This window comes from Pezoporus wallicus, unplaced genomic scaffold, assembly GCF_028554395.1.
Source record: "Pezoporus wallicus isolate ANWC-B61680 ecotype Strahan unplaced genomic scaffold, APGP_CSIRO_Pwel_v1 contig_7379, whole genome shotgun sequence".
Classification (NCBI taxonomy): Eukaryota; Metazoa; Chordata; class Aves; order Psittaciformes; family Psittacidae; genus Pezoporus; species Pezoporus wallicus.
This window is the reverse complement of record NW_026642884.1, coordinates 386,382-414,137: the sequence shown is the minus strand read 5'-3', so window position 1 is coordinate 414,137 and position 27,756 is coordinate 386,382. Positions and strand designations below refer to the sequence as shown.

Here is a 27,756-nt window from a genome sequence, read left to right as displayed (position 1 = left end):
CATGCCAAGTGCAAGGTCCTACACCGGGGTCGGAGCAATCCCAGGCACAGCTACAGGTTGGGCAGAGAAGAGATTCAGAGCAGCCCTGAGGAGAAGGACTTGGGGGTGTTGGTTGATGAGAAAATGAACATGAGCCGGCTTCAGTGTGCGCTTGCAGCCCAGAAAGCCAACTGTATCCTGGTCTGCATCAAAAGGAGTGTGACCAGCAGGTCGAAGGAGGTGATCCTGCCCCTCTACTCTGCTCTTGTGAGACCTCACCTGGAGTATTGTGTACAGTTCTGGTGTCCTCAACATAAAAATGACATGGAACTGTTGGAACAAGTCCAGAGAAGGGCCACGAGGATGATCAGGGGACTGGAGCACCTCCTGTATGAAGACAGGCTGAGGAAGTTGGGGCTGTTCAGCCTGGAGAAGAGAAGGCTGTGTGGAGACCTCATAGCAGCCTTCCAGTATCTGAAGGGGGTCTATAGGGATGCTGCAGAGGGACTTCATTAGAGACTGTAGTGATAGGGCAAGGGGTAACGGGTTAAAACTTAAACATGGGAAGTTTAGATTGGATATAAGAAGGAAATTCTTTCCTGTTAGGGTGGTGAGGCACTAGAATGGGTTGCCCAGGGAGGTTGTGAATGCTCCATCCCTGGCAGTGTTCAAGGCCAGGTTGGAAGAGGCCTTGGGTGATATGATTTAGCGTAAGGTGTCCCTGCCCACAGCAGGGGGGTTGGAACTAGATGATCTTAAGGACCTTTCCAACCCTAACTATTCTATGATTCTATAATTCCTGTATGATTCTATATTTGCTGTTTCAGGAACTTGAACAGATCTGGTGTTTCCACCTCTGCCAGCACGTTGCATTTCCTCTCTAAATGCAGAGTACAGTGAAGAAATTTCACACTTGCATGCACATCTTTTCTATCATCTTGCATTTATTTGAGCTTTAGAAGACCAAAGCCAAGCTGCTTTAGTTGATTGACAGCATCTTTGCCTACACAGTTCATGGCTGGGCTCTGAAGAGATCATAGCTCAGTTAGAGCAGCTGATAAAGCCCTGGGGAGATGCCAGTTCAGCTTCTGACCCAGTACAGGTGCACTAGTACAGCACCCAAAGTGCTAAAGCTGTGGACATTTAGCAGTAGCCCTGCTTGAGCTGGGTTCACAAATCTCCACATACCAGGCACTTGTTCATACCCTCCCTCTACTCTTCAAGCATCACTAAGAAGACATGGAAATCAGCACAGAGATCCCTGATCTCCATCATGAGGTGCAGGAATTCTCTTACACCCAGCTGTCAAAAACCAGCAAAGTTGGATGCTAGTCCAGAAGGTAAGGGGAGCCAGGGGTTAATGTAACAGTGACAGCAAGGTGTACTGAGTGCAAAAGGTGAGGACAGCAGGGTAGCCTCACTGTCAAAGGGACAGCCATCAGTACCCGACAGAGATGCTTTTGTGACAGTGATCAGGTTCAGCTGACAGTCTAGATCACTAGGCAAGTCCATGGCAATGTTGCAAGAATAAGCAGGCACAGTCGTGCTGGTCAGCCATTGACTGCACTATCTCAGACCTGTCCCTGAGCCCAAAGGGGCAAACTCCTAGGAAGGGGGATGTTCTCAGGACAATAACACTGACAAGGCCTAAACTCTTATTTGTCTACCTGAAAACTCAGATTAAAAAAAACCCTAAATTATTTTTGACTTGGACAAGTGGGAATGAAAAAGAGTTTCATTGTTGCTTTGCTGCTGAACTCAAGAGTTTAACAAACATGGTCACTGTTACATGCTGGTTAACTTTTGAAAAGAATCATTGTTGATTAGTGAAGAACAATGGAGAACGTTTTAGTTGAAGGAACTCTACTTCCATGTCAAACACTCATGTCAAAATACTTCCCCTTCTTTGAAAAGAAAAAAAAAAAATGCTTCTTTGTTAAGCATTGACCCACTGCTACAGTTTATTGCCAGATTAAGTGCAACTCTAAGGAATCTAAGGAATAAAATTACCTAAAGGTATTTTTTTGTTTGTTTTTTTTTGTTTGTTTTTTTTGTTTTTAAAGGTGCCGGTTCTGGTTGAGAACATCTGTTTAAAAAGCAGCTGTTGTTATAATAAAGACAAGAAATAAGACAACTAAGAGGCTAAGAGGCACAGTGGCCATAGGACACCTTCCACCTAACTTCAGAGAGTGATGGTGGGGGTATCTATCCAAGATTAAAGTAATTATGTTGAAGTCCCTTTATTTAATGGGATGATGACACCTCCAAAGCACAATTCACCTGACTTTCTTTAGAAATCTACTTTAGGATGAGCTTAATCCCAATACAGAAGTGCCTTTTCCTCCCGCTTAACATTAAGGGGAATAAAAGGCACCAGTTTAGAGGTGTCTGTCGTACCCATATCTACCTTTGGTTAAACAGATTCTAGCTATGGACAGTGAACTGTTAAAATCAACATCAGAACTAGGACTTTCTCAGTTTGGAGTGGTTCAACAGGTATTGGAAGTGGAACACAAAATCTTACTAGTGTGTTAGAGAGCACACAAGAGAGGATTTTTTCCAACGTACCTGTCACCTTATTGTAGGTAACACAGTGCTTTTATGGTAAGTCTGATCATCTTCACCCTCTCTAACGTTTGCTGGCACTGGATCATCTTCTTAACACAGATATCACCCTAACACATGGCTCAGACACTCCCAATCACACTGCTGCAACATGGCAAATGAGAGCAGAATTTCAGTCGTCCCTACACTGATGAAACATTTGTTCTTTCTGTTAAACTACCCAAGGGCAGTGAACTTAACAGCACTGCCAGTGCGCCAGAACAGTCCTGATCAGGCTCTCAGGTGTCCTTTGGTGCCTGAAAAAACACAAAAACCCAATAAAGCCTTGAACAAAATTATGTATGCAAACAACTTCGCAGAGCAGATAGATGCATCTAAAAACAGATCTGCAGAGCAACTGCAGGACACATAAAGCCAGCATGAATAGAGGTAATATGCATTAATCTTGCTGAATGAAACTTTGGAAAGCTCCAATTTATGGAGCTTTTTAGCTCCATAAATCTAAAAGGATTGAGACTCATTTAATTCTCAAAATGTAAGTATTTCCATCATGAATTACTTTGACTAAAAACCCTATAATTCACTCACTTTCAAACAGGTATTTTACTCTTTCCCTACTTTGGTTCAGAAGTCAGCAATTCATAAGTGGAAGACTGTAACCACACAGTCTATTTTCTTCCTAATTAAAGAGTCCTGTTAGGACATGTGGAGTAGTTGCTGGATTTTCCTTTTAATTCCAGATCTGTCACTTACTTAAAAAATAACTGTAGCAAATAAAAATGAGCAAGTCTTACAACAGTCCTGCAAAGCTTTCATGTAAGAAAAGGAAAAACTCACTATGCTGCATTTTAAGGGGCCATGCATGTGTGTTAATAGTTGTGGCTGTTCAGCCTAAAGAGAAGCCTGCATGAAGACCTCATAGCAGCCTCCCAATATCTGGAAGAGGCCTGCAAGGATGCAATAGAGGGACTCTCCATCAGGGACTGTAGCAATAGGAAAAAGGGTAATGCATTCTAACTGAAACAAGTTCAGGTTAGATGTAAGGAAGAAGTTCTTTACTGTGAGGGTGGTGAGGCACTGGTACAGGTTGCCCAAAGAAGTGATAAATATTCCCATCTCTGGAAGTGCTGAAGGCCAGACTGGAGAGGGCCTTGGGCAACATCGTCTAGGGTGAGGCGCCCCTGTCCATGGCAGAGGGGTTGGAACTAGATTATTTTAGGTCCTTTCCAACCCTATTCTATGAATCTCTCATCTGTGGAGCTGAGCATCAAGCACAGCCCCAGAAACCTTTCCACAGCCCCAGAACCCTTTCCACAGCCCACACCCTCACAGACACAGTGTTTGTGTGTTACAGAAGACATTTATTGGCATCTTTGCACAGGGGAAAGCTCCCAGAGGGAATGGACTCTGTGAAAGAGGAAGGTCAGTCACTTTCCAAGTAGCAACATTGTGGCCACAGCCAGTGAGAGGAGAAAGCAGGGAGCAAGTCATCTTTGTCACCACTGTAGTCGTCAACGGCTGCTATCTCAAAACCACTGAGAAGAGAATGCTGCCACTCTTGGCAGAGGTCCACTGCACGAGGTCTTCCTTTCTTTGCAGTGTCCTGCACTCTGTCCTTCATCTCCCTCCTGCATGAGGTGGTCCTCATCTGTCCTCAGCTGTGAACACTGCAAACACAGCTCTGTGTATGAAGACCACCTTCAATGCCTGTAGAAAAGCTGTGGTGTAAGCTGATGTTATAGCTCCGCAGACTCATGCATTGTCTGCTCATGGGCAGCCAGATCCTGCGCCAGATGCTGGAAGAAGTTGAATGGCTTGGCTCTTTGCAAGGCTGGGGGCAAGACAATCTCCCCAGGAATCTTCTCATTCCCAAAGAAGTGGTCAGCTTCAGCCCATGGAGGGGCTCCAGGCACATGACCTGGCAACAGACAGGGTTATCTTCCTGGGGACTCCAGCAATCAAAGGTGCTTCCCACCCTGATGGCTGGTCCCAGATCCAGGAAGAAACCCTTTGACAAGAAACCAGACCACTGGCAAGCAACAGGGAGGTTTTCCACCAGCGCCTCCACTAACTCACTCTGGTTTCACAGTTTGTCCACTGACTGTTTGCTGTGCATTATAACATACATGTCCAAATCTGTCGCCTCAGCAGCATCTTTTTTTTTCACTGTCTTCCTCCTCTTTGCTGCTGCTGCTGCCCACCTCATGGCCCCTTTTCCTAAGCCACCAGCACAGCCTGACAATCAGGAGGAGCAGGATGCCAGCAATCACCCAGAACTGCCAGGTCCACAAGGCAGCAAAGACCAGGGCTCTCCAGGTCACATGATCCTGCTCCTTGCTCCTCTGCCCCTGGACCTTCTGCTCCAGCTCTTGCAGCACCAGAGCCATCTCATCCACAAGCATCTCTGAACGCTGCTGCATGTGGTCACGTGTCGCTTCATCCAGATCATCACGGACCGTGAGCACGTGCGAGAATACGCTTTGCAGAACCCAGAGTAAGAGCTTTGTGAGAGCCATGGCCTGCAGGAGAAAGAAGGAATTCAGAGGAGCTGGGAGGGAAGGAGGAAGGGAGCTGGTGGTGGGGGGAGCGGGGACAGGAGCCGCAGAGAGCTGGGGACAGGCAGGAGAGGGAACGAGGCAGCTGGGAGGCAGCAAGGGCTGCACCCAGGCCTGGTGGCAGCAGCAGCGTGCCCTGTGAGCCTCCATGATGCAGGGTGGGCACCCACCCCCAGGCGACCATGTTTCTGCCTCGGCCCTTGTCCAGCCCAGCCTCCCCCCTGTGTGTGCGCTCACCAATGGCCCAGGCATACAGGGATGCCGTAAAGGGCCTCCTCATCAGGGACTATAGCAACAGGACAAGTGGGAATGCATTCAAACTAAAACAGAGGAAGTTCAGGTTAGATACAAGGAAGAAGTTCTTTGTGTTGGGGTGGTGAGGCACTGGAAGAGTGCCCAAAAAAGTGGTAAATGTTCCATCCTTGGCAGTGTTCAGTGTGAGGGTGAACAGAGCCTTGGGCAACATGGTCTAGTGTGAGGCATTCCTGCCCACAGCAGGTGGGTTAGAACTGGATGATCTTAACATCCTGTCCAACCCAAACCATTCTGTGATTCTATGATTATTGCTGAGGCACCTACTAGTGTGTTCTTAAAGCAGAGATTATTTAATGCACAACAGCAGAGATTCCTTTGGACTTACTTCTTTCAGCCTCGCCAAGTTTTTGCTGTTATCAGTTGCACAACACAGTCTAAGGCCTGCCTTTGCCTATTCAGATGAGGAACCACGACTCACATTGTTTCTGAAAGCAAGAGCAGCAACTCCTGCACTTTTCTCTAACCTGCATCACCAGACACTGCTGGCATTGTCCTTGTGGGCAGCACCTCTGTCCCGCTGGGTACGGGTTGATCAAAGCAAAAACATCGATGGGAGCGTCTGCTGGGGTGTGAGTGAGGGCAGGAGAGGCAGCAAAGGGAGGCGTTCGAGGGCAACGGTGCCGCTGCCGGAGTATTCATAGATTCAACTGGTGAAACCTGCGTTCACCAGCTCCGGGGCGCACACGCTGTGGCAGCACCGGGGCTGCGGCCTAGGCCGGGCGGAACCGAAGGCCCAAGCCAGACCCCAGTGCCGGCCTCCCCCGGGGCAGGCCGCGAGCTCCGCAGCACCCGCAGGAGCGGATGCCGCCGGGCAGCCCGGGCCGGGGGCCGCACACAGCGGGTTAGCGCTGCCGGCCCCACGCTCCGCCAGCGTACTCCGCGCCGTCACCCCGTCGTCGCTAGGCCTCGCCGCCAAGGGAGGAAGTGTCGTAACAGCTGACAGGAAACTTGGCCGCGTGTTACGGCAGGGGCGGCCGCGCTTGGCGGCCGGTGGATGAGCGGAGAGTGGGAGCCGCGGCGCTGAGGAGTCGCGGGGGTGAGTGGCCTTGGCGGCAGGTGGGGAGGTTCGCGGGGTGGCGGGTGGTCGGTCGGGGCTCATGAGGGACTGGGGAAAAGCCTCTGCAGCGGTGGCGGGGGGAGCGGGGCAGCAGGCAGAGGCGGTGGCGGGGCGACGAGGCGGGGCCCGGGCACCGTTTCTGCCTTTGTTCGCGCCCCCCACCCACCCCCCCCCCCCCCCCCCCAACCCCCGTCGCGACCGTGGCCCATGAGGCCGCCGCTTTCTCTTCTCGCCCCCGTCTCGTCTGACGCCCTCCTCCTCGGTGAGTTTGTGTCGGTCTCTCCCGTAGGATATGGCCGAGGTACCGCCGGGGCCTAGCAGCGTACTCTCCCCGCAGGGGGACACGCTCTCCCCCTTCCCCGGAGGAGGAGGAGGAGGGGGGACTGCTTCCTCCTCCTCTTACACCTTTTCTGCTGCCGCCGCCGTCTGTACCGGGGCCCAGGACGAGGAGGCCGAAGAGGAGGAGGAAGAGGAGGGACCCGCGGGAGGACTGGAGCAACAGCGAGGAGGAGGAGGAGGAGGCAGCGACGGAGGCAAAGGGGGGCAGCAGCACCGCCACCACCATCATCATTCCCCGCACCACAACCACCAGCTCAACGGCCTTATCAGCCCCGAGCTGCGGCATCTGCGGGCCTCCCTCAAGGGCAAAATCCTCACCTCGGAGGCAGGGGTAGCTCCCGAGGGGCTGGAGAACAAGCGAGCCAGCAAAACAATGGGCTCTGGACAGCAGCAGCAATCGTCGCCCCCAACCACAGCACCGTGCTCATCCTCCCTTACCAACCACCTCCCTCTTCAGGGAAGGACTGCACCCTCTCCTCCTCCTTCTCCTCCAGCAGCAGCAACAAGAGAGGACAGTAGCCAGCCTGCTGCCACAACTACGACTGCTGCTAAGACTGCAGCCGACAGTGGACTGGCAGAAGGGACTGGCTTGGAGGAGGAAGAGCAGGAGGAGGGGAATAAAGGAGGGGAGCAGGAGGAGTCCCTGCTGCTACTCTCCGGGTCCTTAGCAGCAGCTTGTAGTTTGAAAGGCTCGGGAACGGACTCTCAGCCCGAGGAGGACATAACGATACGATACGTCCAATATGAGTCAGAGCTGCAGATGCCCGATATCATGAGACTGATCACCAAAGATCTGTCTGAACCCTACTCCATTTACACATATAGGTATTTTATCCACAACTGGCCACAACTTTGCTTTTTGGTAAGTGCCAGAGGGGGAAGGGAGGGAAGGAATTGGGAGTGGTTTGGAGCTGGGTGGGAGAGGATTGAAAGGTTGATATTTGTGGAAATGCTTCTAATAATCTTTTTGTGGATAAGGCCAAGCTTTTTTTGACCTGAAGTTCCTCTGTGACTTGTGCATGTATAAGTAAAGCATGCACCTGAAGTTCCTAAGTTGTTAATATATGTTTTAGGTGGTAGGGAAAGGATTTGAGCACAAGGTTAGGATCCAGGAATTCAAGGCTTCTAATCTTGGTTTTGACATTGACTTTTGTGACCTTTGGTATCTCACTTTATCATTCTGTCACAGTTCTGAGGTGCGTATTTAAAAAAGAAAGTACTTGGTCTACTAGTGTCTTACAGTGCCTAGTAAATGTTGCACAGTAGTTCTAAAACAGACTTGAGAATGGCTAATATAAATGCTCAGTAATACATGGAGAAACACTGTGAAAGGTTTTGTAGGCTTTTTGATCTGTGAGCTTACTTTGTAAAGAGACAAGTACAACTGTATTGCTTCTTACAGGTGTGAAAGTGTATGCAGCATTCAGAAATTCTTGTGCTGCTTAGATTGTCTTGCTGTACTAACAATGTATTTAGTTTTATATTCTTCCTGTTGCATTATTGTAAAGACTGATCTGGCTGTCACCCTGTCTTCCGAAATATTTAACAAATCTCATGGAAGATCTCGTGTCTCAGTTCAAAAGCATGCTTTCAGGATGATAATCCATCCAGAGGTATATAAAACTGAGTATGAATTGACCTGAGGAGTACACATGCACAGTGGGAGTTTAGCTGTTTGATTTATTCATAGAAAAATGTAGGTCTGCGAAACAGAACATTTATGGGAGTGTGTGATGCTTATTTGCTGTGGTAAATGATGAATTCTTCTCTCATGATGTTTTAATCAAGGCTGGACACCTTGCTGAAAGGTATGATTTAACCAGAACCAAAACACCCTTCAATTCATGAATAACTCTGTGAAATTTTAATAGGATATGAATACAGGAGGTAAGGCTAATGGAATCCATCTGGCCTTAAACTTCCTGAATGTTCTTGGTTTAGGGTTTGGTTTAATTTATAGTGGGATTTCTATGATTAATGGGAGGATTTTCAAAACCGTGCCTCTTAAAACCCTGAAGAGGGAATACAGTAGGATTATAGTAAGTTGAGTAAAGCGTTACCTTCTGGAACAAAATAGGACTACAAAAATATTTGCAGACGTTGTTTGGTGCGAAGTCATGTTTGCCATTATAAAGATACCGATCAGAGCAGAATGGTATTTTTTAAGCATAGAGCTATGTGTGACCGATTTACTTCTATTGAAAATAAATGCTTTTAAGCAACAAATGTTCATACTTTCCTCATCAAGTGTGTTGCTGGTAAAGTCAAGGTAATGTTGGATACAGTTAGATCACAATGCATTTGTTTAGATATTAAATCTTTAGGGGGTTTTCATCAGGGAGTAACTTGAGAATTTTGTGAGGAAACCACAATGACAACTTGTTTGATAGAGCAATATATCAGAAGTGCATTCAAAGAATAAGATGTCACTCAAGGAAAAGAAGGTATCTTTAAGCTTATTTTATCGTGACAGCTTCTCTTTGTTTTGGTTTCTTTTTTTTGTTATTGTTGCATTTTTTTGGCTTGGTTTTTTTTTTCTATAACCTTGATGAATCAACAAAGCTTTACTTGAACTCTGTATTTGCCCTTTTTTTTAAGGGTGGAAAAATGTAAAGTACATAAAACTGTAGAGATGAATATGTGGCTATGAATGACTAAAGCTAGCCGATTGTTATTACTTAGTAATTTGAAGGTCTTGGCGTACGTTGAGTCAAATTTGATGGACTTTGTGACTGGTTTTGGTATTTTTAAGGTTTGTTTTTTAGCAATTGTCTTGAAGACTTTCTGTTCTATAAAATTTAATTATTCCTGCTGCTAATGGATTCCTGAACTACTACTGTTTAATAAGTCTCTTTAAAATATTTATCTTCTGTCAGGGACTTCATATTCCAATTAGCAAGAACAGTAGCAGGATACTGAGCAGAAGCTTATTGCCTGGTCTCACAGAATCATTTTTCTTTAGTGCCTTGTGTCCTCAAACCCTTCTGGTTCTAGGTTTTGATTGCTTTTTGGGAGAGGGGTTACACTGCAATTTGATTGCTTTTTGGGAGAGGGGTTACACTGCAATTTGATTGCTTTTGAAAAATGTATCTGTAGGGATCCAACTAATTCCTTTACTGAATTTCACCATCACCATTTTTAAAATCCTCCAGTGTATGCTCACATCTCTTCACTGCACTGTCATGGGCTCCCTTTACCTTCTCAGCATGTGAGGGGAAAATGCTAACCCCATTTAAATTGAAGATGGGATGTGTAATTTCTGTAAATGATCACCAGTTGTTCCTTGCTGACATTTATTCACTAAGCCTCCTAAACACCATAATTTTCCTATCTAGCATTTTGGCTACCTGACAATGCAGAGCTGTTTTCTGGGGGCATTATGAACATTATTCCTGGCAATGATTATCTCATGGGTTTGAAACTTGCTGAGTTTTGGCTTGCCTTCTCAAGGTGTACTGTTGCTACAGTAATGGAAAGGGCTGCTTGTTATTTCTTTTTGTTCAACTACCTCTTGTGTTTCTCTGATTTGGGAAGCTAACAAAGACCTCCCACAACCGACGCATATTTATGAGTGTGTGTATGTATATATTTTAGGGTCAGGTTTTTGTTGATTTAGGGCTCAAAATAAATTCCTAGCAGGATGTCACGGTGCCAGATACAAGAATGCACAACTGGAGGGAAAGCACAGTACCAACCCTTACTTGTTAGTTACTACCGTGTTCTGCTGTATCAGACTGCCTCCTAACTGTACACTCAAGTTCATATTCACTTTAAAAGCGCCTGCAGATACTAGGAATCTTCAAAACCTGTTCATTTTAACATCAGATTCATCCAAACTGTCTTCCTGACTTTACGGTAACAAGTTGGGAATACTTGATTATCAGTTCTGATGTGTTACACTACAGCATTACTGACTGAGCTGTTGCAAGGTAAAAACCTTATTCATAAACTGCAACTGTCTGCTTAAACTCCAGTTTCACCTGTCTTTGGAAAAGCAGGTTTGTGCTGTGTGCTAGGTATGGGAGCCCTATAAGTGCCCAGTTTTTACTTATTCTCTGGAGCTCCGTCAGCCCAGTTTCTCTTCTACGCTAACCACGTTTCTGTCAAAAAATGATCCAGGAAAAGGGGATGTTTTGTTTTACATGAAGCATTGTCAAGCCTCACTATAGCTTTGTCCCCATATGGATTGTAAACACTTTTAAAAAATTGTAGCTTCCTTTTAAAGTGCTTTTGTAGCTTCTAGTCCTGTCAGCATTGAAATTCTGAAACTTCCATTTAGAACTGATACCTTAAATGTTTCAGAAAATTGTTTTCAAAATACTTTAGCATGGGAGAGGTGAGCTTAGGAAACCTTGCTCTGTGCCAAAGTTTGGGTAAGACAGGACGTAGTAAAAGCAGAGTTCTGGCTGAGTGGTGTAACCTTTCCTGTCATTCACAATGCTGCACCACGTGACTACTTTTTAAGCAAAAGGTCTCTGCTTCTGGGTTCATAACTTTGCCACTAGCTATAGCAGCGTTTATAATTTAAGCTTTCACAAGTTTTAAAATAACCTATTAATACCATATAAGTGGTTTTAGATGTGTTATAATCCTAAATGACTGCAGTTAAGAGCTTCTTGTTTTATACTAATGCTTTTTTTCTTTTTTTTTTTTTAATTGGATTTTCTGCAAGAGTAAGTATACTTCATGTTGAAATTAAGACTTGTAAGACGTTGCCTCTGTTTTTCAGTTGAGGAAAATTGGGACATAAAAGAACCAGAAAAAGTTAGGAAACTGAGAAGTCTTCCTAGCCTCATGACAGACGTAGGAAGAAATTCTATAACATCCGTTCTCAATTTGCAAACTCTCTCTGTATTCCAGTTTCCTCTCAAGAGTGATTGTGGTTTCAGACACAGGCTTGCTGTGCTGCTTCTCACTGTCAGCAGCTTTGTGAAAACTTAAGCCATTGCAGGATGAATATTGAGTACATACGAGTATTGAGTGCGTAACAACAGCTAGTGTAGTTTTCTGGCAATGCCCTAACATGGGAAGGAATTACTCGTGTCCAGTTTCATAGAGTGGAAACATAGAAACTTAGTGATTTGCTCAGTATTATAAAGAGCTCTGGCTGAAGTGCCAGACTTCAGCTTAAAACCATTAGCCTAAATGTATCTTCTAATGGCATTCAGTAATATGATCACTAAATGTAAGCCAAAGGATTCATACAGAGCTGTTTCTGTGATACTTTGAGATGGATTTTGGTGCATCTGTGAAAGAGAAGCTGTGTTGCAGTAGTGCAGGTTCTACTGCATTTGAATTGCAAAATATTTCAGGAGCGAGTTGATTGTTTCAATATTCTTCAAATGGGAACAAATATCACAGGGTCTGGGTATTCAATGCATACTCAGACTGGCTGACAGACTTAATGCCATCTTTGCTAATTAAATTAATGCCAGTTTAATTTTGTGAAAAGTGCTGTTCTTGCTGATTTGCAGGCATTTCTGTGCTAAGTTTTCTGGTAATGGTTGCCATAGAAAGGTATTAAAATCTAGTTTGTGTTAAGTATTTAAATTTACTCATAAGAACAAAGTTGATGCAAATACTGGGTTTGAATTCATATATTTTAATCCTGCTGATGACCTGTGATTGAAGTAACTCTTCTAGTAGTCCATGGGGTTTATAATACATAATAGTAACTTGGGCTGGATTCTGTTTGTAGGAACTTCTGTTTAGAAGTACTGTCATATACCTGAAATGAAAATTTGGCCCACAATTGTCTTTTCAACAAATGGTGTTGTGTGGGAATTATGTTTTTCTTTTTCCTTCCAACTCTCACTATTTCAGTAGGTCTTTTGGTTTTGTTCTTATTTACACAGTTTAACCTTTTCCAGGGAATTAAATTACAAGCATCGCAGAGAAGTTGTGGGCCCAGAGAAGCTGTGGCTGCTTCATCCCTGGCAGAGTTCAAGGCCAGGCTGGATGGTGCTTTGAGCAACCTGGTCTAGTGGAAGGTGTGCCTGCCTGTGGCAGGGGGTTGGAACTAGATGAGCTTTAAGGTCCCTTCCAACCCAAACTATTTGATGATTTTAGTTTATTTCTAGCAATGGATGAGGTTGGAGAGATGGAGAAAGAAGAGGTAAGGCAATACAATGCCTCAGATTGAGGTGGAAATTCAACACTCCCTCTGTAAGCGGAACATCTTAGATTAACTGGCAGATTTACCTTCCTAAAGACAGAGTAACACATTTAAGTATTTGGAGAACTGGTAACAAAGTCATGCTTCACTTAGCTCTCTGCAGCAATGGTAAAACCATTGGGCATTTGCTTCTTTGATCATAAACATAATTCTTTGCTGTCTAGCTTTCTAATTACATGATTCATGAACATAGCTTTTCAGAAAAGTGCCCTAAAGAAAAAAGAGCACAGATACACAGTGTCTAGAATGTCACTACTCTTGAACTGTGTAAAAAATATATCTTAAAAATATTCCTTATGGCTGTTACAACCAACAACTTGCACGTGTTCACTTCAGGGCAAAGCATCTCTTTAACTCTTTTTTTTTTTTTTTTTTTTTCTTTTTTTTTTTTTAGTGAGGTCTAAAATTACATCTAGGTACTCTGCATAATTATAGCAATGTTATGAAGAGTCTTTCTGATGACACTCTTTATTTAACTCACTGGTTTTCTCAGGTCTGAGCTGAGATACAAAACTTGCTTTTAGCTGATAGTTTACCTGCACAGCTTTAGTGTAAGTACAGCTTTTCTTTTCTATGGAATGAACTGTGTTGTACAATAAATGAAGGACTGTTCAGAGGCTGTATTTCAGTCCATTTAGATCACGCTACAAGTTTTGTTCATTGTTTTAAAACAATATTTAGACTGTTTAGGGTTGTTCTTGGATACCACTAAAAGTGTGGATTCCTGCCAAATAAAAACTTAGCAATAATTATATTTGACTGATGAGCTTAAGCTATTGGAAGTGGTGTTAAAATCATGCTGTATCTTAGCTTTGGAACTGCAGCTCATATGTTTGGGGCTGCTTCATTTCATCTTTGGTACAGCTTCTGGCTGGCAGCTGACCTGGTTAATAACCCACCATCCAGGTAGAGATGCCAGAAGACATTATTCTTCTTGGAATGAAAAAACTGTGTATCCACAGTATAATCTGCATGAATGAATCTTCTATCTGTAGAGCCTTAGCCTACAAGCTGTGTACAAAAAGGTTCAGGTGGTTGGAGGCTTACGGAGTGTAAACCATAGATTTTGGAGAAGCAAGTGCTGGGTTCACAGGTGGGCTGCACTGAGGTCTGGCAGTACGGGCTCTGGCAGGTCCTTTCCATTTGATGTGTGTTATTGTTGTAAATTTGGATTATTCAGAAGTGCCTATGCTAGCACATGCTTGTGCCAATTGTATGCTGTAGCCCTGGTTTAGTTGCTACTCTTGAGCCCAGGCTAGTTCCCCCCTGCAGATAGAGGTCTATCAAAATATGTGGATCCATTTATACACATATACTTACAATTATGAGTTTCCTTTTTATCTCTGTCAATCTTTCCTGAACTAACAGTAATTCATTCTCCCCTTGGATGCTGTCCTGCTCTGCAGCATTATTCAGTTTTAGTGCTCCAGGTTATAATGTCATTAATCTGATTCTGTCTAACCCTTCAGTTAACATATGACTCGGTTTTTCTTACGCTTTTTCTCTAATATATTTCATGGTAAAAGTTTGGTGAACACAGTGATTGTGCAAGTGGTTTGATACGTGTTTATTTTTCCTCAATGTTTCAGAATGACTACATCTCCTTGACCATGCTTTTTGTAACAATACTGTTGGGATTAACTGTCGGTACATAACTCTTAAAGAAGGAAATCTCTGAACAGTTAAAATGTGTGATATTACCTCTGTGCTTTTTTTGTTTGTTCTTTGGGTGTCATATGACTGAAAATGACGGTTTCTAAAGATTAAATGCAGCAACATTTTTTTGTGACCCTTTGTGGCCTTGACATTAAAACCAGACAAAAATTAAGCATTTTATCTACCACAGACCTTGAGGATGAAAATTTAGGAATGGACTTTTCTTCCTCTGTAGCAGCCCATGTGAAAGGATGATCTATGCCTTAACTTGGTATTTTTATTTTCTCTCCCTTCTTTCCTATCACATGTGTTTTTGCCTGTAGACTTTATGGATTAATAATGTGGTTTTCTCCAGGACAATTCATTGGATGTTAATTGACTTGTAACTTTATTTAAATATAATAAAGAAATGAGTCCCTTAACCTTATTTATAAACTTTTGGAGATGTTTTAAAAATTTATTTAGTAATTTTTTTTTTTTTTAATCACTTTATGCAAATGTTGTGTGTGGCTGTTTCACTTAAAATGAACTGGTTAACTACTTTTGGTAGCACTGTAGATCACAAACTGAGAATGCATACATGTATGTTTGTCTTTAAGGCCATGGTAGGTGAGGAGTGTGTAGGTGCCATCGTCTGCAAGCTGGATATGCACAAAAAGATGTTCCGCAGAGGTTATATAGCCATGTTAGCAGTGGATTCCAAATACAGAAGAAAAGGAATTGGTAAGAATAGCCTTTTTTGTTACTTCTTACTTAAATCCTGTAGTTGGGATAAATGCAGTTGTCATAAAGGTTTAAGCAGAACTGAACTTCTTCATGTGGTGGGTTTTGTTATCCCTGCCTTACTTGACCACAGTGGCTCCCTAGTGGCTTTTCTTATTTTATTAAAATAACCTAAAATGCTCTATGAGATTTACATGTGGAATACAATGAAGCTTAAACAGAAAGGTGGTTAGCAGCCCCTTACCTCTGTCTGTTACCACTGTCAAATAACAGCATTGGGAATTGCTTTGCTTTTTGTTGTGTGCCTTCATCACTGTATTTTTATGTTGTGTTCAGTCTTTTTTCAGTGAACTTATCCCCTGGCTTTCCTCTATCAATTATGCATATATTGCCCATTGGGGAGAATATATGTAGCTCATTGTTGTATTAATAAGTGAAGAAAAATAGCTGTGTATTGCTAGTTGAATGACTGAAACAGAGATCTGTTTTGTTGAGAAATTCCATGATAAAAGAAATTGCTTTTGGTAGGGAGTTTGCCTTTCCTCATTAATCAGTTTTGCCCTGATGAAGGGATTTTCCTTCTAACACCAGCTATCCTAGTTGGCTTAATTAAAGATCTGTTCTTATGGAACTTATTTTTTTTGTGTGTGTGTGTTGGTTATTGAGAAACTACATTTTGTAACTTTTTTTTTTTAAATTTAAAATGTAGACGTCTGCTTTAAAGCTTAGAAATGTGTTTCACCACTCACTCACTCTGAACAGCTCATATTTTTGTGATTAAAGACAAAAAATTACTTGCAGTGGAAAAATGTGGTGAGGCATTGCAGAATGGTACTGTTGTGTTGGTTCTCTTCAAAACCCCCCTGATAAAACTCCAAGAAACATGAAGTACTGCATGTTACCATGACTGTTCAAGCATGTGTGGATTGTTTTGTTGCAATTCAAAAGCCATTGTTAGTTTCTGTAGTGGAGCAGAGGGAAGAGGGTGCTGAGAAATCACTGTCCTTTCCTTTTAGCTGAATCATGAAGGAGCCTGCCATAATTTAATTGCAGGTGCTTGGATTCATAAGTAAATAGGAACTAATACTGTCATTATGAAAATCTCTGCAAGATTTTCTCCTAGTTTTAGTTAATTCATTATTTTAGAATTACATAAATAGACTTTATATTTAAAGCCTTGCTTACTTTAGCATTCTGCCTGTTGATTTTTTCCTGCATTTGCTACCTTGCTGTTTCTCCACGTATGCTATTAATCTGAAAATTTGTTATAAATGTAGTACAGTGTTGTCATACATTTAATGAAAATCCTAATTGATTAAGGTTCTGAGAATATTTTAAAACATTCTCTAGATTCCTTGGTGTTTTTTTTTTTCTTTAGCCACCTTATAAAAGTGAGATTTATGCAATTTTATGCAATTTCATTGAACACCATTTTTTTGGTCTAATAACTTTGAAATAAATTTACAATTACACCCCAGTTCTACAGACAGGGATATTACATTTGTAGGACTGTTGTGAAACAGATGAAAAATAATGATAAAGAATTAAATTAATGCTTGACTGAGGGGAAGGGATGGGCTTCAACCATACTATTGGATACTAGCAAATCCAAATGGGAGCGAGCCACAAGAAAAGTGGTTTCAAAAGCTCTGTTACTAATAGAAGTATTTGGTTTAGTAAGAGGAAATTCCCTTGGACATTGTATGTCCTTCAAGTACGTGCCAGCATATTTTGACTTTAAATGCAAGAAAAAGGGATGAATCACATCTTGGAAGGCTATGTATAACACCATGTTAAACATAGAAGCCTGTTTCTAATATTCTTGTGTTAGAAATATCTTGCACTTAAGGTGAGTCTCTGGGTAACTTTATGGATTATTTTAATGTTCAAACTTGAGACTGTGTCTTCTTTCTTTCTTTCCTCCCTGCTTTCCCCAGGTATCATGTCATGTAGATAGCGCACATTAGTCATATATATACTAGCATCTTTTGCACTGCAACTCTTGCACTTACTGAAATCTATATTTCAGGTACAAACTTGGTTAAGAAAGCTATTTATGCTATGGTTGAAGGAGATTGTGATGAGGTAAGAGTTTATAATCAAGAACTTTCATAATGTAAATGGTTTGCATTCTCCTATATGCGGATTGAATTCACAGGTTTTTCTTCTACAGGACGTTTTTAGGTGGGAAATGGGTTGCTAAGAAGCTCTTTCATTTATGATAAAAGGAAAAATAACTCTGAAAAGGCATATGGCACAAATGGGAGAAGGATTTTCTAAATTTATCATAAGTGCTTAAATTCAGTGTTTCATGTTTTGTTTTACTTTGTAATGCTTCCTCAGCCTTTGGTCGCAAGCACATTTACCTCCAAAGACTCTAGTCTAGGGTGCTAATGACCAGTGTAACTTAACCTGTTGTGTGTAATATTTCCATACTTTCAGAGTACACAAAGATACTGAAATAGTACATGCCGTAGTATTGCGGAATGTGCTTTTATCGCAGCAACTCATCAGGCTGTTCTGACAGTGCATAACTATGTTTACATAGCACCAACAGAACTCTGTAATGATTCAGTACGTCAGTGAAAACTTGGAAGGAAAGTGACTGAATCGCTGTCAGACTTTCTTTGTACTATATATTGTTACTCTTTCCTTTTAGCAGATTACAGTCCCTACTGTTTAGGGCTTGCTTTATTGGGGTTTATTTTTTTTTTTAAGTTGTCTGTTTGAGGGGTTTTGTTTGCTTTTTTTTTGTTTTTTTGTTTTGTTTGTTTTTTTTTTTTTTTTTTTTTTTTTTTTTTTTTTTTGTTTGATGGGATGGTACTGATACATATATAAAAGTATAAAAAGCAGCTGTCTTTATATGCTGTGTTTAACCTGTGAGGAATGCTCCTTACATCTATCCTCCTTTGACTGTCTGTCCTTCTTAGCCAGTTATCTGCCCCTTTAACTTTCATCTTGTTGGTACCATGCATTTGTTACTTGTTCCTGATATATGATTGTTGTGTCATTTCAGTGTGTCATGATTAATCATTCTTTGATCTCTCTGTTACATTGTTTCAGCTTCTCTCTCAATTGTCCTACTGCAGTGTGGCAAAATTTCTTCTGTAAAACTACAGGTTTTGTCACAGGATTTCTGGCGCATACTCCTTATTTTTCTGCTTTGTTGTGTTACACCTCTTGCAGCACCCCTGCATGTGCTCTCATTTCATTGTTTGAAATACATACTCTTCTTTTCAGATTTCTTCATGCCTGTGCTTACTGGTGCCTTTTTATATTTCTCTCTCTCTCTCCCCCCCCCCCCCCCCCCTTTCCCCTGCCAATTTTTGTCATACTAGGGCAGTATAATGTAATCTGGTAGTTCTGCAATTCTTTAAGTTCTTTGCTTTGGCTTGTTGCTTCTGTCATCATATGTAATATGCTTTGCTCTAATCTGTTTTACTACTTGCTACACTGAACTAATAAAAAAAATAGGGTTGTGGGTTTTTTTGTGGGTTTTTTTTGTGTTTTGTTTTTTTTTTTGCAGGGGGGTAGGTTCTTACCCCACCCCCCAAACTTTTCACTGTGGTATTGAATTAATTTGCCATTGCTAGATTATTCAGGATTTAAAATATTAAAGAAATAATTGAAGAATAGTATCACACTGTTCACACTGCAGCTGGAGAATTGAAATGTAATTGCCTACTGTAGTTAGGGTAGTGGCAGAACCAGCTATTTCTATTCAAGCTACCAAAGTTGCAATAATTACCATATGATTTATGAATGTATATGTACTACTCACATAACTTAATTTCTAAATTGGACTAACAGGTATGCACATAGTAATCTGTTCTGTGTCGTCTTCTATGACTGTAATATTCATCTAAGAGCCCTTCTTACTGTTTTTTATCTTTGGAAAAATTAAATAAATGTCGTAAGGATTGCAGGCTAGTCTGCAGTGAGACCTCAGTAATTCTTAGTCACAGATTTTCATTTATGGTGCTGTATAAATGCTTTGTACTAAGTGCAGAGGGCATTTTTCAGAGACTCTTGCTGTCCCTCTTTCATCAGAGGCCCTACAATTCAAGCTCCTTAAAGTATGTGCTGGACGGGTACAGGCATGTTTCAAAGACTGTGTAACTGTTTGTGGGATGATGATTCTAAACTAATTATGCCTTGCTTCTTGGGGGCTTTTGCATCAGCTGAGTCTGGTGCTGGCACAGCATTTTGAAACAGGAGCCCATTACACCCAGGCAACATGGAGCACAAGCAGAGTATTTTTCCAACTTTCTACAACAGTTAGCAGAGGCATACCTTCATTGATTTTACGTATTTTTCCTGTTTTCATATGCAGCTTATCTACAGCCAAACAGCCAATGTTTTCATGCTTTCTTTTTATTGTCACCAAATGTAGGCTTCTTCCAGATATACGAGGTACAAAATAATGATGTTGCTTACTTGGTACCACATAGTGGATTGCTGAGTTTTCAGTCATGACCAGAATCTGAAAAATCGAACTAGCTAGCTATAAAAAGTCTGGCTCTGTCTGTTTGGCTGTGTTCAACAGAGCCAAAACATTTGCTTCACCAGATTTTACAAGTTGTTGGGAGAAGAGTTTCTGGCTGTCTAATTGATGCCTAGAGCTGATCAAACATGAAGTAGTGCATCACAGCAATATGTCTTTGTGAGGTGTGTAAATAGTTTAATCGTCTCTGCTGCTATTAAGATATTTTTCTACATCACTTAATAAACTCAGAAACATGGTGAAAATAATAAGATGCTGCTACTTGATAGAAGATGACCTGGAATTAAAAAAAAAAAAAAAAAGTTTGCTGCTTTTTGAAACTTTCATGAAATTGGACTAAACACGTGAAATGCAGCTGTGGGTATCATCAAAATTTCCAAAGGCTGCTTGGAAACTAGTTTCTTCAATCTAATTATGGAATAGGTGCAGTAAATGTATGTAAGAATTTGTGGTATATAATCTGGTAAGTGCTTTGTTTGGTGTGTTACCTTTCAAAGTACCATAGATTGGACATTTTGAGGTATCAGCATTAAGTCCTGAAAAATAAAGGATTTATACAACACCATAGATGAAAATCTAGAAAATTCACTACCGATGTGCTGATATTTCAATGTATGCTGCAATATTTTAGTGGTTTAGGATATATTTTTTTCCTGTAAACTATTTTTGTGGGAATAAATGAAGCCAAGCTGTGGAACAAGTGGTTTGCAGTGCAAGCTTCTGTGGTTAGCCAGCTGCCAAAGAGATAGTTTATGCTGTATGCCATCCTTCAAAGACAAGAGGCATTATCCTTCCTTCCAGGTTGTTTCCCAGCTTGAGGAAGCTGGAGTAAGTAAAGAAGTGAATTGGCTGGAACGGAATTTGTGTGGAGGGGAGGAGCTGGCCATGGCTTACATTAGAATAGAAGCAAGGGAAGTGATCTGATGGGGGGGGGGGGGGGGGATGGGATGGGGTATGTTTGAACTAGAAATAACCTTCAAGCCTGAAGAAAGTACTCAACAGCATGCTTTGAGCTGGAGTGTCTGGGGTATAGCATTACAAAACTTGAGGTGTCTTTGCCTCCTTTTTTTTTTTTTTTTTAACTGTGGCTTTCTCAGGTATTTGTTGTTAATGAATTCTAATATTTGGGGTACTGAACTGGAGGTTTTTAAGATTATAATGACCTGAGTTTCCAATAAGTCACAAGGATGAAGAATATGGGCTGGTTGCATGGAAAATGTGAACTACAGAAATAGACCAGGTGAAGGTGAATAGTTTTGCTCCCATGTATTTTTCCTATAGTTTTGCAAGTTGGATTCAGGCTGAGTACATTTGCTTAGTTTTTACTGACAAGCAGTTTTTAAAAATTGTAGCGCTCAAGACCTTCACATAGAACTATTCCATACCTTAATCACAATTAGAAAGGAGTTGTTCATTCAGGTTTTCTATCTGTAGCAAATGACTGCTTACAGTTCATTCACTTTGTATTACTGAAATAATGTACCATGTAACTGGTAACTAAAATAAGACTATAAAGTGGAACTTTTGAGAGCTGTTCTAAGCAAAAATGTGGAATGTGAAAAGGAATTGCAACTTCTCATGAGAATTTCCACTGAAACATCAGAGTGATTTAAAGGGGATTTGTTTTGGTTTGGTTTTTTTTTTGACCACCCCAGTAGGCATGTCATTTTAGTTCAGTACCACACTAGTAAAAATTACATGTATATTTCAATATAATCCTATTTAAGTTGAGATAAAATGTTAGGTTTATGAAATTTAAGACTTACGAGAAAGTAACAGCCTTCAGAAGGTTGTGACTTGTGCAGAAAATGCATTTAAACCCAGTCAGGCTTTTGCTGTTCTCCAGGGGAGGATATGATTGTGTTATTGGAGGATTGAACAGGCATATATGTACCACAAAATAGACCCTATGAGACCAGAAATAAATACAATAATTGAGGGTTTGGAGCTTGATCGAAGATTTTGTGCGGGTAGAGATGGATCCTTTACAAAATGAAGCTAATGAAATTTGGATAAAATGTGACTGTTTCCTTTTTAGATACTAGAAACATGTGTTTAGACCTTTGAGATAAAAGCAGTTATGTTGAGATCAGGGAATTACTTTTAATTCTGCTAAGTCTTCATTAGAAATACCAGAGCAAATCTCTTGCATTTGCTTTTAAGACGAGCATTGACTCAGGAAGTAGGATTCCAGCAAACCTGAATTTCAACATTTAACCACTCCCTTAAATTCAATGATCTGCAGTTTTGGAAGTCTTTTAGCATTGCAAAGTATTTGAGCTTGCAGTTGGATATAGACTTGTTATATCACTCTGACAGGTTACTAAACTTTTATGAGAGTGAATGCCATTTGTAGCTCAGAGTTCAAATAATAGTCTTCTGCACTGTAGATTTACATGGGTCAGATTTCTTCTTTGGCATAGTGCTTTGTTTTAATTTGAATTAAGTTGTACAGTGTGCATAACTGTGTAGGAAATAGCACTTTTCAGGAAAATTGCAGCACTTCCATAATTTGTTATAAATTGTTATCCATTTTAATAGATTAAGGATGTTAAGAGTACTTGATCAAGTCACAAGACTTGATGGTAGTATTCTCTGGAGGGCCAGAGAAAGAAATTCAATCCCTAATTCTTGCCATAAGACAAGAATTGAATTAGGTTGTCCTAAGTGTGCAAGTACAACGGAGTGTCTTGCTGTAACTTGAGAACTCTGACTATTAATATTTTAATGTGTGACTCTTAGTTCCTTTTCAGAAAATGAACTTCTTCTAAGTCTTACATTGTTCATTGGGTTGTTAACTCAAGGTTTACTATTCTTTCAACATTCTTACACTGAGAAGTGCAGGGAGAATTATGTATGGGAATGTGGTTAGAGTGGCTTGAAACTTGAGTAATGCTCAAATATATACATTAAATGGATTTTAAATCTTATTGAAGATGACTAGTCTAACTGCTGACTGCCTACCTCTTGTACATTGGCTTAGCCACTCCTCAGACTGCAGAAAACAAACCTGATGAGGAGAAAAGGGAAAGATTTTCTAACACGTAGCTTGAAGTAACTCAGCAATGAGCTTAGTGAGATGGCAAAATAGGTGAGGGGGAATGGAAGTGTGTACCTGAAGGTAGTAGGGCCACAGAGTCCAAGAAATAGACTGACTTAAACTGCTCTACAAATACACACTAATATTTTGTGCCTAGTTTTAGGAGTGTGTGTGGAGGGATGTTAACCAGTTTTCCTCCTTTTTATTGAAAGAGAAGGTTGTCCTGGGTTGTGAGATGGAATAGATGACTTTTTTTGGACTTGGGGAGTCTTACATATGTAGCCCTAACTACACAGAGTGGATATCTCTGTGTCAAAACAGTTGTTAGTGGACTTAACACCAGCAGTAATCACTGGTTTGTTGCAGAAGTTGCTTAAGCTGTATTTTCATTATATGTTCTTTCTGCGGTGTCCATCAGCTCTTGTTTAATACCTGAATGTACATTGTCAAGGGACTGTATGTAGTCTAGTCAGCTTATTAGTTCAGCCTGGGTTCTTGCACAACCATGATTTGTCCTTAATAGCAGAATCATTAAGTAACTGCATTGAACAACAACAAAGAGGCAAAACAAGGTTTTGTCATTTGGAGTGGATACACAGCTTACCAGTTAACAGCAGAGCTCTGTTCAGTGAGTGGAGAAAAGAGGGGAAAACAATTCAGAGGAACATAGTGCCACAGTTTTGTAATTAACTTCTTGATAACACCAATGTAGGGGTTTTGCCTGTACTTGAGACTTCTGGGACAATTTTGAATCTTACTTAATTTGGGCTACTCTTATACTTGGGTTTGGTCTGAGCTATTTGTGACAGGTCTTCCTGCAGCTGGGGTCTTACCAGCACGGGGAGGGGAAAGATGGAAAAAGCTGCTTTTTCTTCCTGGTGTGCACTCTGATTTGGGTTTGGGATGCTTGTGTTGAGCACAGCTATTGGTTGCAAACATTGGGTCTGACAGCTAGTCCTAGAATGCTGAAGCTTATATCTGGGTCTGTATCTATTGAATTAGAGGCCAAAGATATTAAATGACTAAACAAGATCTCATGTGCCAAGTTCTTGTGACATGTAAAGGTTTAATTTCTCATTCAAAATTCAAAGTATGTTTTGGACCCTAACGTGTTTGGTAGGTTGGTTTTGGTTTGGGATTTTTTGAGGGGGAGGTGTTGGGAGGTGGGGCTTATTGGTTGGTTGGGGTTTTTTTCCTTCGCCATTAGGTAATGGGTTGAAATACTATTTACAGCAAAGAACTAAAATCTTGATATGAATGAGTAGTTGTTTACAGCTACAATTGTTGATGCACTACTATTTATTTTTTTAAAATGTGGGAATGGAGAGGGGTTGCTTCAATAAGTTGATTCCACTCATAGCTAATAAGTGTACCCTTTAAAAACCTTGAAATTACTTGAGTAATTATGTGATTGCAACTGCTTTCTAATATGATAACACGTTTTTCCTCTTTCTTGTTTGTTTTTTTTTTTTCTCCCTCAAAGGTTGTATTGGAAACAGAAATCACAAATAAGTCTGCTTTGAAACTTTATGAAAACCTTGGTTTTGTGCGAGACAAGAGGCTGTTCAGATACTATTTAAATGGAGTTGATGCACTGCGTCTTAAACTATGGCTGCGTTAAAAGAAACCATCAAATCAAGAAACTGACGTCCCAACAGCGCAGGGTTGTCCTTTGCATGCAATGCAATTTGTACAAAATTGCTTTGCAGGTGGACTTAGTAATTTTCATACAGCTCTTAATCTGTCAGTGTCTCATTGAGTGTCGCACATATTTGTTGCACTTTGGCATGGCGCATTTGTTCAGAATTAAAATCGATTGTTTCCGACTTCAAGTTCTTTTGGTACCAGCAAGATGTGCCAGTTGATAACCAAGATATTTTCATTCGTTTGCAAGTCTACTGACTGTATTACATACACAGTGAACGTTTTATCAAAGAACCTGTATGTGGAACATGACTTCTGGTTCCAGAAAAAAGCCAACGTAGATTGTAAAATTCTATGAGTATACTAACATTTCATACAAAAATTGCCATAGTTTTCTGGGAAAAGGCTTCAATTTTAGGTTTTATTTTTCAATATTAAATTTTCCATTCTTAAATATTGGTACCTCAGTGATTAGTGAATGAAAAAATGTATTGTAGGGTGGGGTGTGTGTTACAATGAGTAACAGTAACAATTAAATTGCGTCTGCCAGTGCCTGTATAGATAAGTATATTTGTCTTCACCTCTTAAGTTTGGAGTGCATGCTTTTATTCTTTTACTTTCTTCAGTTGTCTTTGCAAGAAAATTTCTGCTTTTATTTAAATTCTGGATTTGATAATAAATTATTTCAGATTTTTATAATTTGGATACTTCTCCCAAATTAGGGTTTGGAAGACCCTTCTTTTCTTATAGCAAGAAGTGTAAGCTATTTTGAAAACCTTGAGTAGCTGCTAAAAAAGAACCTGATGTCACCAGTAAATCTCTGCTGGTCTTGGATGCACTTTTTTCATTAAAAGAGTGAGGGACTTTTGAAAGAATATATAGAAAATTAATGTAAATTGGTATGATTTTATTTAATCAAAATTATTGCTAGAAGCTCAGAAAAACAGCTGTTTTAAGATAGTTAGAACAATTTTTTTTCAGATTCAGAGTGCTTTGCTTCACTGTTCTAAAATGCTTCACTCTTGGTCTTGGAAATAAATTTCAAGGTGTATTGTATGCATTTTTAGCTGCTCTAATTTTCTCTAAACTTTCATGAGCTGAATTATTGGGGGATCTTCACCCTCTAAAATCAAAGCAGAGGGGAAGGACTTCTCTCTTTCTCGCATTTGCTCTTGCTCTGTTTTTCTCTATTTTTCCCTTTTCCTTTCTGAAATTGGGCTTACATAGGTTTTACCAACACCCATCAATATTTTCAGTAATTACAGTGTCTAGGCTTTCTTGTTCAGTGTAATTATACAGCCCAGTTGTATGAATGAGTTTGATTTTTTCACTTTGGAAAGAAAGGTATTAATTGGCTTGTGGAAACACCTATGTAACCTGTGAAAAGGATGAACTCTCAGTGAATCTGCTTTTCTGTAGCTGAGCGTACTCTTCAGATTTGCCTTACTACACTTTTTTTTTTAATTATTATTATTTTTGAGGTTTGGTTTGAGTCATGGGGTTTTTTTTGCTAATTACTATACACTTACAAACAAAACCAACGGAACCCCTACCTCCAGTAACATTTGGAAAAGAGCCCTGTGCAGGAAAACTTGCTTTAGAGGGACGCCTTATTTTGCACAGACCAATCGCACATGGTGGTGGACATTTCTTACCACGTACAAATCATGAGTTGTATTTGAAAATAAAAGATTTTTAATGGAAATTGGCCCTTCTGAGTTTCTGCTTGGAGACACCATTTATGCTTTTGAGGGGGCTTATATTCCTCAGTAAAGAAAACATGCTTAAAATGATGCCCAAGAGAAGATATAATAAACTAGAGACTGCTATTCACAGAACGTGTTGAATTCAGCATAAAACCTGTATGTTGCCACTGCTGACTTGTGACGTGCTAAAACCTTTTGTTCATGTCATCCCGATTGCCAGGTTTGCCAGTTTTTCTGGGTGGCTTTTCAGGAGGTTTTGTTCATAGTTCAGCCCTAATTGTCAGTAATGTTAAATCAGTCAAAACAGATTTCTGTTCACCATGTTCCAGATGGAACCATGACTGCTCTGGCTTGCTTGATCTAAGGGGACAGATCAGAGAGGTTTCTTACCTTGTTAATGGCTGTTGGAATTGTATTGCACATTGCAAAAGGGGCAAGCTTTTGTGTCTGCTGATGTTTAAAAACTGAAAAGCCAGACAGGCAAGTTTTCTGTGGGTTAATATTTAAGCCATGGGTGTCTTCAGATTCAAAAGCTAACTTAAAAGTTAGCTGAAATCACTTTTCACGAAGGCACTGCCAAAATCATTATTTCTAAGCAAACTTCAAATACAATTCTGTTTGTTTGTTGTAAGAAGTAATTGTCGCTGTGCACGTTTTGAAAATACTGCGCAAAATAGGTGCATGTTTCTTTTAAAAGAGCGCGTTACCTGAAAGGTTTTAATATTGCTGCTGTGTAGTACACAGCTCACAATGGGAGATTCTGAAGCTGTATGTGTTGGCTCATATTAAAAGAAACAGATTTGTTCTCTGTGTTGCTTGGGATTTGGATATCAAGTGGGAAGTTTTGAATTTGCAAAGAGATGAAAACAGGTTGAAAAGTTGATGAAAAGAGATGAAAATGAAAAGTTGTTTTTTTTTTTCTCATGTCTGTTGCTGAAACACAGTTCTTTCACCCTCATCTTTTGCATTGACAAATCTTAACTAAGGAGTTGATCACTTTTATATTTAAATTTGCCCAAATGTTACTGTTGGCTGACATGTCAGTATGGATGTTTGTATTGTTTTTTAAGAAATGATCAGGTTCATCACCTTCAAGAAAATAGGCATAACCTAATTGGCATTGCATAGTACATCACAAACTGTTTTTCAGGGCACTGCAAGACATCGCTAAAACTGAGTGCTATGTTACAAAGATTTCAGGTCTTGTGTAAACATTACAACCTATATTGGAGTTCAGGTATCAGGTGGGCATCTGAAAATATCAAGTGTATCTCAAAATACTGGACTGCTGTTTTAAGTGGATTATACTCTTCTATCCCTTTATCCTTTTTGATGAGAACAAAAACAGTGGATTATGAAATGTACAAGCTGTCTAAATACGATGCAGTCAAATAAATGGTTGTTTATTTCCTTTTTAGTGGGAATTTCTAATGATTGTTTTACTTTGTCTACAAAATATGAATTCATGCTTATTCTTGAGAGAGAAATGGAGGAAAAA

General features: G+C 40.6%; 2 protein-coding genes across 7 annotated transcripts in view; one reads left to right on the top strand and one right to left on the bottom strand.

The window, feature by feature from the left end:
* The window catches only part of EXOC5 (exocyst complex component 5), a 210,129-nt gene that overhangs the window by 72,208 nt on the left and 110,165 nt on the right, over positions 1–27,756 (bottom strand). The window lies entirely within an intron of this gene.
* Positions 6,311–26,257, top strand: NAA30 (N-alpha-acetyltransferase 30, NatC catalytic subunit). Of its 6 annotated transcripts, none has more exons than XM_057433057.1 (5): positions 6,313–6,450; positions 6,761–7,672; positions 15,241–15,364; positions 17,394–17,449; positions 24,392–26,257. In XM_057433057.1, exons 2-5 carry the CDS (start codon positions 6,764–6,766, stop codon positions 24,527–24,529), a joined length of 1,227 nt encoding a protein of 408 aa, XP_057289040.1. In that variant the 5' UTR covers positions 6,313–6,450; positions 6,761–6,763; the 3' UTR covers positions 24,530–26,257. The 6 variants fall into 6 exon arrangements, with proteins under 6 accessions (XP_057289044.1, XP_057289042.1, XP_057289045.1 ...); XM_057433058.1 differs by having other exon boundaries at positions 6,371–6,470; XM_057433059.1 differs by lacking the exon at positions 17,394–17,449 and having other exon boundaries at positions 6,312–6,450.

Excerpts from the sequence above, each read along its gene's own strand:
- NAA30 (XM_057433057.1), top strand. The coding sequence starts at position 6,764 with ATGGCCGAGGTACCGCCGGGGCCTAGCAGCGTACTCTCCCCGCAGGGG. Across the intron at positions 7,673-15,240 it reads GGCCACAACTTTGCTTTTTG|GCCATGGTAGGTGAGGAGTG; the intron begins GTAAGTGCCAGA and ends TTTGTCTTTAAG. Across the intron at positions 15,365-17,393 it reads ATACAGAAGAAAAGGAATTG|GTACAAACTTGGTTAAGAAA; the intron begins GTAAGAATAGCC and ends TCTATATTTCAG.